We start from the raw sequence: 15,288 nt of genomic DNA on the forward strand, positions 1-15,288 counted from the left end.
CCCTCTGGGTTGTGGGTTGGAAGCTGCAGTTCATCCTCTGTTTTGCAACTGCAGCCAGTAAAAATCAACTGTTGTTTCTCTGCAATCCAGTTTCACTTCTCTGTTTTCTGCCCTGATAATTGGGCCTTGTTGCTGCTGTGTAGAAGTCCTGACACTTCCAGGCAGGGCTGTTCAGGGAAGCCGTCACACCTGCACCTCCACCTCTCCTCCTTCAAGGAGCTTCAGCGGCTGCAAGAGGCTGCCTCTTTATTTCTCCAAGTCCACTGTCTGACACCCAGGGTTCTGACCTGTGGTCACTCTTATGCATAGATACCTCACTGAGACGTGCAGATGTGTAGATTGGGTGTTTTTTGTTGAGTTTTAGATGTTCAGCTTATTACTGTTTCAAAAGGTGAGACCTGGGGACATCTCTCACTCCATCATGTTTCTCCAAACCGCTCTTATCACATCTTTGTTTGTGGGCATTTTGATTCCTTCTGTATTTTTGCTATTGTAAGTAATGCAATTAACATATATTTTCGAATTAATGTGTTTTTTTTTCCAGGTAAATACATGGAAGTGGATTTGCTTGATCATATGTCAGTTCTATTTTTAATTTTTTGAGGAACCTCCATATTGTTTTCCATATTAGCTGCACTAACTTATATTCCTATCAACAGTGCATGAAGGTTCTCTTCACATCCTCGCCAACACTTATTATTTCATGTCCTTTTGATGATAGCCATTCTGACTGGTGTGAAATAATATCTTATCGTGATTTTGATTTGCACATCCCAGATAATTAATGATGTTAAGCATCTTTTCATATGCCTGATGGCCATCTGTATGTCTTCTTTGGAAAAATGTCTATTATTTCATATAGTAGGCTACCTTTTTATTTTATTAATGATTTCACTGTGCTGAAGCTTTATAGTTTTATATATTTTCATTTGTTTATCTTCGTTTTTGTTGCCATTGCCTTTGGAGTCAGATGCCAAAAAAAAAAAAAAAAACTACCAAGACCTTATCATCTGTGTCTTCTTCTAGGGTGGAAAAGTAGTTTTTCTTCTGCTCTTCTAAATTCTAACTGTACTAGCAAATCAACATGAGGCAGATTAACAAGAGAACATAACCGAATTTATTACATATGTATATGTGGGGGTTCCATGAGAATAGGGGACTGAAGGACATATTAGGTACTTGAGGCTTATATTCCATTCTTGAGTAAAGAGTGGGAGGCAGGACTCTGGGACTTCAAAGGGAAAATTGGTAATTCACAAGTAGATGAGAATGAGCAAATATGTGGTAAATTCTTGCTGGGCCACCTGGAAACAACAGAGCACATCTAACAAACATACTCTTGCATGGATCTTCCCTGTTTGCTAAACGTAATTCACATATGCTAAGGTGAATAGGCTAAGCCTACCTTCCTGAAACATATTTTCTATCTGAATTCCTTTAGACAGGTAAGGAGGAGGTAAAAACAAACAAACAAACATATATAACTCTTCTTGAATTTGATGAACTTTAATTGTTTTTAGCTTTAAATAATTAGCTGGGAATACTCATTCTGGACCCATACAAAGCATTATAGTTATTAATCCCTTTTTAATTAATTTTTGTGTGTATGGTGTAAGATAGTGGTCTAGTTTCATTCTTTTGCAGTTTTCCCAATGCGATTTATTGAAGAGACTTTCCTTATTCCGTGTGTGTTCTTGCCTCATTGTCATAAATTAATCAACCATACAGGCATGGGTTTATTTCTGAACTCTCTATTCTGTTCCATTGATCTATGTGCCTGTTTTTATGCCAATATCACACTGTTTTGATTATTATAGCTTTGTAAAAATAATTGAAATCAGGGAACATTATGCCTCTATCATTTTTTTTTCTCTCTCTCAAGATTGCTTTGGTCATTTGGGATCTTTCTTGGTTCCATATAAATTTTAAGATTGTTTGTTCTATTTCTTTGGAAAGTGCCATTGGAATTTTGGTAGAGATTAATTGAATGCCTATACTGCTTTGGATAATATAAACATTTTTTACAAGATTAATTCTTCTCATCTATGAGCATGGAATATTCACCTTTTTGTGTCTTCAGTTTCTTTCATCAATGTCTTATAGTTTTAAGTATGCAAGTCTTTCACCTATTTTTTAAAATTTATTTCTAGTTATTTTATGCTTTTTGACACAATCATAAATGAATCTTTTTCTGAATTTCTAAGTTGGTTGTTGGTGTGTAAATATGCAACAGATTTCTGTATATTGATTTTGTACCGTGAAACTTTAATTTGTTATTTCTAACAGTTTTTTAGCGGAATCTTTAGAGTTTTCTATATATAAAATCATGACATCCAAAAATAGTGACAGTTTTACTTCTTTCTAATTTACATAAGTTTTATTCCCCCCCCCCGTAATAAAAGATTAACAAGAAAAAAACTAAACAGAAGTTTATTAATATGCATACCTCATGTATACATGGAAGATACCCTGGTAAAAGTGAGTTAAAATTCCCTGAGGTAGCCTAAACCACCAGCCTAAATACCATGTCCAGCTAAAAACAAAAGAAAGGCGTGAGGACACCAATTATTAGGGGAGGGGAGTTACCAAGAAAAGCACCATTAAAAAAAAGAGTAAGGTTTGTTGTGCAGATTTAAATCTGCAACTTCATCACATTGATTCATCCTTCTCTTCCTGGTAAGGAGAGGGAGACACCCCCACAAATGGAGATTTCCTTTATAAATGTAAATATTCCTTTCAAAAGGGTAATTTTTAGTATTCTCAGAAATTTTCCTATCTCTGCTGTTTCTCAGTGGGCTCAGAAAACCCTGTGCCATAGAAGCATATTTTTGGGTGGCATATTCTGCAACGCTTCACTACATTCTAACCCAAGATAGGTGAGTGCCTTTGTCTAGTTTCCACAACCCTAAAATGTGAATAATGGTATTTCTCTGCCTCTTTGGTAAGGTTGTTATGAAGAACATGGGGCATAATGGGAGGAAAAGTTTATCGAAAATGGCAAAGCTATACAAATGCAAATTGATAATGGTAGAATTATTTGTAATACTAGATTATAAACTTCTTCAGGGTCTGTATTAGGCTTTTTAATGTTATTGTATCCATCACAGTGCTTAACATAGTACCAGCCAGTATATCGTATTTAGTGGCTGCTCAAAAAAAGCAAAAAAAAAAAAAAAAAAATTAGCTGGAATCAAGTGATGAAAAAGAAATGATAGTGTCTAGTTCTTTTTTACCTGCAGTCCCAGGAAGAATTAGGTAACATGGTTGCAACTGTGAAAGATTCAGTGCTGACTCATGCTATTTCTTTTAAAAAGTAATCACTGTGAAGATAAGTGAAGGACTTGGAAATTGGGTTGCTGTCCATTTATTATTTCTAAGATAAACTGTTCCCAGAATTTTTCAAATTGTCTCAGTTTGATACACACACAGAATTTCTGAGATCAGTTTTTGTTCTAGGAGAACAAATTTGTGAAATCATGTATCACTACATGGACATATTTTAGCTCATGAAAAACTGTGCCATGATAAATGGGAAACAGTTTTTTGCCTTTTTTATCTTTGGCTTTTTCTCTGTGCTATACAGATGTTGAGGCTTCCGAAATATACAGTTTATTAATTTGCATTGCAAATAGAGTACAAGTAAGTAACCTTTGCAAAGTGTTTCTGCCTCGCAAGTCTCTGGCATGAGTCTTTTTTATTTAGGGAAGAGAGACTAGAAAACAAAAATCTCACTTTCATTCCACGCTAAGAAATGAAGGGTGTTGTCTTATTTCCGTAACTCTTAAATAGGATGTTTAACACTTTTTAAAAAGTAAAAAAAAAAAAAAGTGGTGATATTCTTAGAGATGAAATCAAAATGTGTATGTAGTATTACATATAATTTTCATTGGTAAAAGAAGAGTCAGAAATGCATTAATTCTTTCAGCTCTGTTGACATCAAAATGAACTTGAGGGTTGAAAGGTATAATGTCACTTATTAGCAGGGAAGAGGTTGTTGGATTGCTAATGCAGATGCTAATACTTAAGTGGCATAACAAAGAACATATGTAGGGGGGCATCTCACTTTTAAAATCATGATGTATTTCATAAGTATCAGCTGCAAAGTAATTTTCCAGAAATGATCTGATTTCCCCATTGACTTCCATTCTATAGGTAGAGCTATTTTCCCATGGAAAATAAATTTAGCCCCAGGTTATAATAAAACACACTGAAGAAGTCAGAAAGTATTATGAAATCAAGTATTTTAAGACACAATTATCAGTATCTAATAAAATAATACTATCACAAAATATTAATACACTGTGGTGAATTTTAAAATAACTTGTCACAAACTGTGCTATTATTCTTTTACAATTCCAAGTCTATTACCTTTCTATTTAAAGATATTTAAATTCTGTGATCATTATTGATTTTTAATAAATTTAATTCTAATTTTGGAAGGTGGATTTAGTTCTCTATATTCTTCATGGTTAGCCTGCTTACCTTTCTCTGAAGCATTTTTATCAACTAACATGTAAAAGGAAGGGAGCAATTGGGGAGATTGTTTTATGAACTATATAGATGTCTAACCAATGTACTGTGTACTTGATACTAATTTAAATATTTTTTTAAAAAAGTTAATAGCAATAGAAGAAAGACCAGAAGGAAATGCCCCAAAATGTTCACAGTACTTGCTTCTGAGTTGTTGAAAATTTTAGTTCACTTATTTATGATTTTATATTTCTGAGTCCCCTAAGGAGATAATTTTCAAAAAGATATATTCTATAATCAGGAAGAGAATATTATAATTTCTTTCTGTAAGTGTGAATTTATATATGAGATACCTTTAGTCAGACACATTTATATATTTGGTTCATTTTATGCTTTGGTAGTGGTTGTTACCACTTTTTTGATAAAATTTGTAAAACAACGATGTAATTAATATCTGGATAAGTAGCTTTTCTAACACATACTACTCAGAGTGTAATCCTGGACTGGCAGCCTCAGCAGCACCTGGGAACTTGTTAGAAATTAGTGTTCAGGTCCTTGAGCTCAGGCTCAGCAAATAGGAATCTAGGTTTGAATAAACCCTTGGAGTGATTAACGTTCCAGAACTATAGCAGAATCTCTCTCTCCCCTTTCCCTTCCTCCTTCTTCCTCTCCCTTCCTCTCATGTGGGATGGAGATACACACACACACACACACACACACACACACACACACACACACACACCTATTTATTGATTACCTACATATAGAATTTACTGTAACCTCTCTATGTAGAATATGTACATTAAAAGAATTTATACTTTTTTCTAAGTTTTTTGTTAGTGTTTGTTTCTATCCTACCTTGTTCATAAAAAAATATGAGGCAGTTTGGGGTATTTATACTTATGTGTTTTCATTTAGCAAACCTGTACTAGCAGACCTGTTCAGCGTTATGCATTAAATTCTTGTACCTAATTTATAGTTTTTCAAAACTCACTAGATGATATAATGACTCCAGCAATTTGTTGTGGGCCGAACTGTGTCTGTGAAAAATTCAAATGTTGAAACCCTAGCCTCTAGAACCTCAGAATGTGACCATTTGGAGATAGGGCCTTTAAAGAGGTAATTAAGTTAAAATGAGGTTCTAAGGGTGGGCCCTAATCCCATGTGACTAGTGTCCTCATAAGAAGAGGAGATTAGGACACTGACAACACAGAGGGATCTCCATGTGAGGACACAGAAGGCAGCCATCTACAACAAGGGGAGAGGCCACGGAAGAAACCAAACTTTCCAACACCTTGATATTGGATTTCTAGCCTCCAAAATTATGAGAAAATTAATTTCTGTAGTTTCATTCCCAATCTGTTGCATTTTGTCATGGCAACCCTAGCAAAGTGACATGTAAGTATTTACAGAAATGGTGATGTAATTCAATCTTAACATCTAGTGATTGCCTTTTGAGGTACTGTTGGTTCATGTTCCTTAACAGAAAGCTACAGCTTTACAAAGACTGCCAGAGACCAGTATGAAAAACTGCTCACCATGCACAACAATATGGTAAAGCTCTATGAGAATCTTGGAGAATACTTTATTTTTGACTCTAAGACAGTGAGCATAGAAGAGTTTTTTGGTGATCTCAGCAACTTCCGAACTTTGTTTCTGGTGAGTAATACGTCTTAATGCATTGCAAAGCCTGTTGCTTTTGTTTTAAATAATTTTTTCTATTGGCATTTTATGTAACTATTGACCATATTGATTTCATGTTATAGCCCTGTAACAGGAATTGACAGATATTTTAAATCTGTGACATAGTTTAAAAATGTTGGCTTGCTTAATGTACAATGGGGACCTAAATGAATTATCTTCAACTTTAAGTATACATGGGATTTTTTCCACTGAAATTTTATGTAAAACGAATTGGTACATAAATGGCCAATTTTTATACAGCATAATATTATAATTTGAGCTAGCTTAAAAATTCATATCTAAAATAATATTTCAGTTAATACAATAAAATGCTGTGGTTTATGAACAAATGTCTTTCATATTCTAGATGAGGAACTTATTTTAAATTAGACTGTGTAAATGACCTCGAATACCTAAAGTTTCTTTCAGAGCATGGGCTCTTATTTCAAACTGTAACTCTTGTGCATAACAATAAATATTAGCATTAATTGGAGGGGAGCAATTAGTATGCCAGTTCTGATGCTAGAGGGAAACAAAAGCTTTGCTGTATAGATGCTCTGGAAATACTTCTCTGCATCGGTGAAGGAATAGAAGAGTACAGACTCTGATGTTAGTAAAGAAAGATATGCACAGTAGATGATATCAAACAGACAAACGTTCATGTACTTTAAAGAAGGAATTTTAGCAGTTATCTCCAACAGGAAGATCAGTTAGCAAACTAACACGTTGCAGTTCGAGGTATGTTTCTGTCCTCAGAGCAGTTTTGCTAAATAAGGCTCCCTCTCTAAATTGATGATGTTTTCCCATGAAATCATTCAATTTTGTTGTGACTTGTACAATCTATCAGATACAAATATGTGTGTGGAAAGCATTCGTTTTCATCTGCTGACTTAGGACTTGGAGCCCAGAGCACCCCAGCTTGGGTTATTACCAGCTCTGGGTTCTATGTCCAAAAACTTTCGTAAGTATAATCACTTGTTTTCCTTTTTGCTGAAATTGCGGACTTATTTTGGTCTTTCCTCTTTGTCCCTTAATGGAACATATATTTAACATTTTAGCTGGCCAATAAGTAGTAATGTGTGTTCTGTTAATGTGTAGTCAATCTATTTTCAAAATTTAAAATTTATAAATATGACATGAACATGTGAATATCCAGCATTATTTTCAAAGAGGAAAAAAATATGTTGAAAAGAAATGGGGCTAGAAAAGACACTTCAGTTGACACATCAAAAAGATAAATCCAGTTGATTATTTTTGTAACATCAATGTCTATAGGTAAATGGAGAAAAGAAATATAATTTTGTCAGTCCCTATTAAAAAGTGCCTTCTTTTAACATGGATCGGATCCTAAAACAGTCTGTGCCCCTCACCTTCTCAATACAGACGTATTAGAATATGGTATACTTCTTTAATATTGCAGCATTTGATGAAGGACAATTTCTGTGTGACAGCCTATCTTCAGTCATATTAGATGTTTAGAAGGCTTGCTAAGAATTATATTTGTATAACTTTGCAATTATAACTTGTTTTAAGAAAATGTGAAGATATCATTATTAAGGCCTGATACTATGCTCTCGTGGTATCAGTAGCAAGCTATGTCACTGTAGGTAAGTCATTTATCTTTCTAGCTATTTTGTTCTTTCTTTTTCTTTCTCTTTTTCTTTCTTTTTTCCTTCCTTCCTTCCTTCCTTCCTTCCTTCCTTCCTTCCTTCCTTCCTTCCTTCCTTCCTTCCTTCCTTCCTTCCTTCCTCTTTCTTTCTTTCTTTCTTTCTTTCTTTCTTTCTTTCTTTCTTTCTTTCTTCTTCTTTCTTTCTTTCTTTCTTCTCTCTCTCTCTCTCTCTCTCTCTCTCTCTCTCTCATTCATCCATTCATCCATTCATCCATTCATTCATTTAGTAAAATGAAGGGATTATACTACTGATCTCTAAGAAGTAATCCTTCTTTAGTAGTCTGAGTCATGGTCAAAACTTCGGAGATAGTCATGTGTATTGCATATATAAATAAGATATATTTTTTGTCTTCTGGCTTCACTGTGCATGTAGCTTAGGTACAGGAAATAATTTGTCACAAATCATTCTCATTGTAAATAAGTTGACATTCCGAAGTCTGGTTTTGTGTGCATTTAACTTCTTGAGAACCTGCTAAGATTGAGTTTTAGAGCTTTCAAAACAGGTATCCAGCTCTTTCAATGCATCCTGGCCAGTCATTGCTATCTGTCTTATAAAACACTAGTGCTATCACTTTGATCCATAGATCATTACTGACTGACTGGCATGAAAATTAGGTGTGCAACCTATTAGCTCTTTTGAACTTGAGCTGGTCATGTAACCTCTCTGGATATGGGTTTCCTCATCTATAAAATATGGATGGTAATTCCTATCTTCCTCACCACTATGTGAAAACACCCTGTAATCTATGTTATATAGATGGAGAGTATTAGCCATTCTCTATCCATCCATTTGATTATTATTGAGAACCAACTTAATTTTGGTAACGCTTTAGTCTAGTAATACAAGGAAGAGAATAATCTTTCTCTGTACATAAGTGAAAGATAAGTAAATGCAATATAATTTGATAAGAATATGTCAGAGTACTATAATAATACTAAGGTGGAACTGCCTAACCCTGCCTGAGCTGGCCAGAGAAGGCTTCATAAAGTGACACTGGGGCAGAGTCTGGAAAAATCCATAGGAAGTTGACAAGCAGACTTTGACAAGCAGATTTAAGGGTTTTACACCTGACCTATAAGCCGAACACTCCTAAATCAACATCACCAACTTGAGTCAATCATTTGTGCCCACCACGTTCCTGTTCCATAGTTAGCCTAAAGTGATTTCACTCTCCCAGGGGAAGGAAGAACCCTGAAAGAGAGACAAAAATTGTAATCTCCAGAAATTCCCGTTTTCTTAGTGCTTTGTGTGTTTGGCCTCAGGGTTCTTACACTAAAAGCATATTGGACTATAGATGAAAGCAATAAAATACCAGTAGTGCTGAGAAGAAAATAAGAGTTCTGATTCATGTGCTACAAAAAAAAAATTACTTCCAAATGAGCTCATAGTTTCATTTTGGGAGATCTATTTGGCATGCATAGCATAAACAAAATGCACATACCAAAAAATCTTTTTCAGAGAGATATCCTCTAAAGGATGAGGAAAATGGAATTAAACAAAAGGGGTTGACATTATGGATTAAGACCTTTTTCAAAATAATCACATTTGAATTAATGAAGGCAAAATTGTATAATTTCTATGAGATACTGCTCTATTAATTATTCATATCATTCATATTATATATTCCACTAATGAGGATATTAAAGCTATTCAAGATGAACGTCGTGTATATTGGCATGAAGGCGTGTGGTATATATATATATAAAATTGGAAACATTTCTAAATTTAGAATTAAGACTCTAGTTAGTTTCTCTGAGGTCATCAGAGTTTTAAAAAACTGCTTATAACATAGGCAAGATTAATTCATCATACCTAAATTTAAGTCAAATATTTTGTGGGAGAACATAAAATTCCATATTTATGTAATATCTAAACATATTTTTTACTTATTTTCCTTTATGATTCAGTCATTCTAGCTCAAATAGTCAACTGCACAGCCTTTTTTCTTTTGAGATGTTTTGAATAGAATATTCAAAATCAGTGAACCTTATATGTTTCACCACTGTGCAGTATCTTGCTTGGGCATAAAAATTAATTTCAGCTGTTGGGCAAGTGTTCAAGGAAAGTATTATACTTCAATAACTTCCATAGCTTCAAATAAATTATAGAAAATATTTTTTCTTTTATAAATCTGTCAGTTTCCTGCTGCCTCAGTGTGTTTTTGTTTTATTTTTTAAAGAACAATATGTTACCCAGGCACTCGATAAATATTTGTTGTGTGTGTGTCCTCCTTCTATATCTCATATACTAGAAATATAGGAACAACACTTTATAGAATTAGATTCATTGATATAACTTGAAGAAAATGTTACCTTTGCTACTAATCATGCTTGCAGATTTCCCCTCAATAAAATAAGTATTGGCTATAGTTCATTTGATAAACTTTAACTTTTTTTTTTTAAACTGAGACTTTAACAATTTTCGAACAGCTCATGAATGAGCATTAACATGGCTAAGTGTTACAAGGCTAAGTGATATCTACAAATGATGAATTTTATGCCACTGTTCATTCCTGTTGCTTCTACCTTCTAAACACATTTCGAATCCATGCATTCCTCTCCAAGCCCACTGAGGCTATTTTGGTTCTGGGCCTTCGCCATTTCTATAATAGCTGAACTATTACAATGATGTCCTGACTGACATCTGTGTCTACTTCTCTTACTACTTCTAACTTTGAATCTATTCACCACATTACAGAGTAAAACTAAAAATTGTGACAAGATAATGTTAATTTCCTGACTTAAAATGAATTACTTACCTGTGGCCTAACTATAAATTTTAAACTGTTGAAAATTAAAGTGGTTTACAAAAATCAAAAGAACTATGGTTACTTAAAAGCCAGAACATCTAAGGTTTGGCTGAATGAACCATAATCACTTACCATGAATTCTCCTCCCAGACTGGGAAAAGTCTTGTATGGAGAGTGGAAGCAGCAAAATAAGACAACAGCAAGTGCCTAAGAGCAGGGGTGCTGAACCCCTAGGCCACAGATAGGAACTGGGCCACACAGCAGGAAGTGAGTGGCAGGCAAGTGAATGAAGCTTCACCTGTATTTGTAGCCGCTCCCCAATATTACATAAATGCTTCAGCTCCACTTCAGATAATCAGGCATTAGATTCTTATAGGATCACCCATCCCTAGTACCAAAAAGATTGGGAACCACTACTACCTAAGAAGACTTGGGCTCCTTAGAAAAGAAACTTAGGGAGTGCAGTATCAAAATGAATGAAGACTCTAAGGCAAATGTGTGATCGTCATTACGCCTTAATTATTCCTGTAGCTCCTATTGCATGCGGAGTTATGACAACTGAGGTTACTCTTAATTCTCAATTATGGATGTGCTTCTTTCCATCTTAAGTAATTGTTCTTTTAAAATCTAAACTTGTCTGAGAACTCCTTGTATAGCCATGTTGGTTTATGGAGATACTTAAATATGAGAAGCTCTCATCTCTCTCAAGCCATCTTCCTTTTTATAAAGCCTCAATCATGTCTAAATTGAAACTAATTGGAAAGCCAAAGTGAGCATCTGCATTTAGTTAGACTCAGAAGACTAAATTGATAATATATAGAACATTTTATTCATTCATTAAAGGCAATTTGCCTTTAAAGAACTGAGGATGAGTTTTTACATAAAAAGATTGCATATGTATTTCCTGATCCAAAAAGACTAAGTTATTTTGGCACATTTTTAAACCTTCAATTCACAAAGCACTTGACATTTAAAGGAAACTTCAGTGCAGTATTATAAAAATTGTGGACTTACATAAGAAACCAAATATATTCTTTAACCCATTTCCCGTTTGTCCTGAGAATACTTGCCAGCGGCACTTACGGCTGCAGCGTTTACCCTGAGATAACTCACAGATTACACTGCTAACCTTACCCCCAAAAGTTTGCCACGAAATATATCACTTTTATTATTATTTTCTCATTGCTTAGTATATCCATGGTCTTTGGAAACAAATGAGATCATCCTATTTATAGCATTCTGTTTTTTGTAGTGGTATTTCCGTTTACAAAATATGGTAATTCTCATTTGCTGAAAATGTCAAATCCTAGAAAACGTAGCATTCCTATGTGTGATGTCAATAATATTCTCGAACAGTTGTTAACCGAAGATTCATTTGATGAATCCAATTTGTGTATACATTTCTGTTACATTAGGATTAGAGACAAGTTTTGTTTAGAAGTAACTCCAAGAACAGTTTTTATATTTTATTTTCATATTGAAAAGTAGTCAGACCATGTTTATGTAAAATTCAATTAATGCTGGCAGTGACCTGCACTTTTTTTTTCCTAAACAAGAAATGGGTTAACAGAGTCTTAATAGTAATATAAACTCCGTTATCTAGAATTCCAGCATCCAAAATCACTATTAGATGCCTCATAAATTAATACATCTTTGCTTTACCAATACAATGGAATAAATATTATGAAGAGGCCCTTGAGAAACTGCAAAGACCTTGATGTGCCTCTTAAATAGTATAATTTTATTTATAAGGTAAATGTCCCCAGGTCTCATCACCTGTGAATTCCAAGGGGTATCATCTCAGGAAGAATAATACAAATATCCCAAGTTATCTCTTCTTTACCCTCACTAGCAGGAATCTAACTCCTTGCAAAGTCTCTATTCCCAGAAGTACATCTGGTGTCATCTATTGTTGGCTCAAAAACAGGTATCATCACCACCTGACATTTACCCATGAATATTTGAGTGCCTGTTATTCTAGAATGATCCAAATATAGCATTGAGCAAAACAGACAAAGCCCTGCCCTCCTGACCTGTTACCACTCCAGCTCCCTTTTGCAAAATACCTTTTGCTGACAGAGTTGCTTGAGGTTAACTCTCAATGGAAATGCCTACATCTGGGCTGAGGTTGCCATCTCCTATTGCTCCAGTTTTGCCACCAATCCTTGCAGTACCGGAGCGGTGTTATGCTCAGAGCAGAAGTAGCCATGTTTCACATGACCTTCATAAAAACAGTTCCTTTCACTTTTCTCCTGATCCCTTTCTCCTTGGAGGCTTAAAAAAATTTTCCAGTTCTAAGAACATAAACCCCACCATTGCCCCTTTTTTTCCCATTTGTTCAGACACCTAGGAATGAATCTTTCTTTCTTTTCCCATTTGTTCAGACACCTAGGAATGAATCTTTCTTTCTTTTCCAAGAAACCAGGGATAAATAAAGTACGGGCCTAAATCCTTTCATGCAAATGGAACCCTAAGGGGCCACCAACTCCCTCTATTTAAACACACACACCCAGATAATTCCATTTGGCTCTGCCGGGACCACCCAGGCTACATAGCCTTAGGTTTATTTTGATTTATTGCAACTCTTTGAAAGTAGGCAATCCATATAAAGTATATAGTAACTCCATTAAGCAGAATATTTGACCAGAATGCCTCATTTCCTAGGTGTGCCAGAGAACTGACCTTACTGCATTATACAGACATTATCGAATTCTTTAGAAAAAGATGTCACCTCTCAACTGTTGTATTCTGTTTGACTGTTTAGTTTGGACCAGAAGTAGATGTTCTATTTTTCTGATACAATTGTTTCTTGTATAAAAAAGCTAAATATTATAAGGAATTAAAGGAATATTTAATAATGGCATACGTGACTTGAAGAAAACCCCAAATCCCTAACACGATAAAAGTCCCTACTCATATAAATAATTTTAAAAGATGCACACATTTTAGATTAACATTAAAAAATTGAAAAAATATAAATGTTTCTAAAAATATTTCTAAAAGTTGTCAAAATTGTTTAGAGCAAGATGAATATTGCCTTTTAAAAATCTAAGATAATGTAATTAACACTGAAAATTGTAAGCCCAGTGCTCCCAGAAAAGGCCCTAGAGGCAAGTCCCTGCCCCTAGCTCCCTCCTGCTAGCCACCTGAGGCCCATGGACCAATCCGCGGGTGCCAGGACTATACTCATGGCGCCACACCACACACCACTGAAAGAGCCCCCGTGCTGTGCTTTTGTCTTTTTTGAATCTTCCCCTTCCTGGACGCCACCCTTAAAACCCTGCCCTGACCCCGCCCGGGTGCAACTTCTCTGGCCCTTTTCCTCGGGACCAGAGAACTTCTCCTGGGACTGCTTGCTTTTCAATAAAGGACGCCTGTTTAATCATGAGTGAGACTCTTGTCTGTTGCGTGGCCGAACTTTACAAAAATATTAACCAAATCAGTTCACTGCCTACTTTTTTTAATTAAAGTCTAGTAAGAACTAGAACCAGGAAACAAAATACAGTAGCTTTAGTTCTAGCAACACCTCCCATAGAAATTTTCAACGAAGTGTTCCACATAAATAAGTTTTTATTGAATTCTGTCCAAACACCAGGAAGTAGAAAAGTTATAACATGAGCAGGAGGATATATAAGCTGACCTTTTCCAGTGGCCTTGAGATTGGCCAAAGCTATTGACTATTATCAAAGTCTCTGCCTGTTAACCTGAGCAGGAAGATACCAGAGGCTAATGATGCTGCTGGTACTACCTCTCAGCTTGCTGAGTTTTTCTTCATTCTGTTTCATCCTCATTTCTTTGTCCATTTGCTAATCAATCTTTTATCAGAAAAGATGCCTTAGCCCCTAGTACATGGTAGTAGGAGGTCGGACACTCCATGGAACCCTACCCATGGAGCTCCTTTTTCCTGCTATGCCCACCACGTGTCCTCCCTTTCCCTTCCCTCACTTACTCTCCAGTTGCTTTTCAAGTCACTTCATCTAAGAAGCCCTTCCTAACTCTCTCACTTTGACCTAGATAACCCTTCTGTGTGCTTTCGTACCTGCATCTTAGCACATTTCACTCTGTAATGTGGTCATTTCTATATCCTCTGTGATCAGAAATATAATTAACACATTCTGGGTCAAGCACAGTGCTAATCACTATGGACATATATGAATTACTTAACAAATTAATAAAACAATAAATGAATTAAATGACCAAAGATGAGAAAAAAATCAAAATATTGGCCCTTCAGAGCTCACATTCTCATGGGAAAGGCTGTCAAAAGGAACAAATACTAATAATAAAATATGATACATATATACAAAGAGTGTGTAAGAATGGAGGAGAGAGGCATTTATTCTGTAGGATTAAAGAAGGCTTTAAAGAGGAAGTGACATGTGAAAGGGATCCAGTCATTGTTTTTCTACTGTATTGCCTTTCACATTTAAAGTTTTTTCCTTTTTGTACTTCCTCACTTTATTTGGTGTTTACATTTAGTTGTAAACATATCTTATTTTCTGGTTTAACATGCTGAGTTCAAAGTGAAGAAACAGCTATTTCATTTCCAGGGAATGAGCTCTCAGGTCATTATTGTGATCTAAAGTATATCCATCATATGCTTTGGACAAGAGTAACCAGCTTCAGTTACTTCTTATGACTGACAGCTGTACTGAGCAATAGGCCAATCAATGCAGATTACCTGGGGCAAAGTCAATTGCTTAAAGACTAACTTAT

At 35.2% G+C, this 15,288-nt stretch overlaps 1 protein-coding gene across 7 annotated transcripts in view; it reads left to right on the top strand.

Annotated features, from left to right (window-relative positions):
- The window catches only part of DIAPH2 (diaphanous related formin 2), a 776,708-nt gene that overhangs the window by 562,267 nt on the left and 199,153 nt on the right, over positions 1-15,288 (top strand). For 6 of the 7 annotated variants that reach the window (XM_036226378.1, XM_036226380.1, XM_036226381.1 and 3 more), the window contains one exon: positions 5,965-6,129. In XM_036226378.1, the coding sequence (XP_036082271.1) occupies positions 5,965-6,129 (165 nt within the window). Of the gene's footprint in view, positions 1-5,956; positions 6,130-15,288 lie in introns of all 7 variants that reach the window. The other variant, XM_036226383.1, reaches the window with a different exon arrangement.

This window comes from Rousettus aegyptiacus, unplaced genomic scaffold, assembly GCF_014176215.1.
Source record: "Rousettus aegyptiacus isolate mRouAeg1 unplaced genomic scaffold, mRouAeg1.p scaffold_m13_p_9, whole genome shotgun sequence".
NCBI classification, from domain to species: Eukaryota; Metazoa; Chordata; class Mammalia; order Chiroptera; family Pteropodidae; genus Rousettus; species Rousettus aegyptiacus.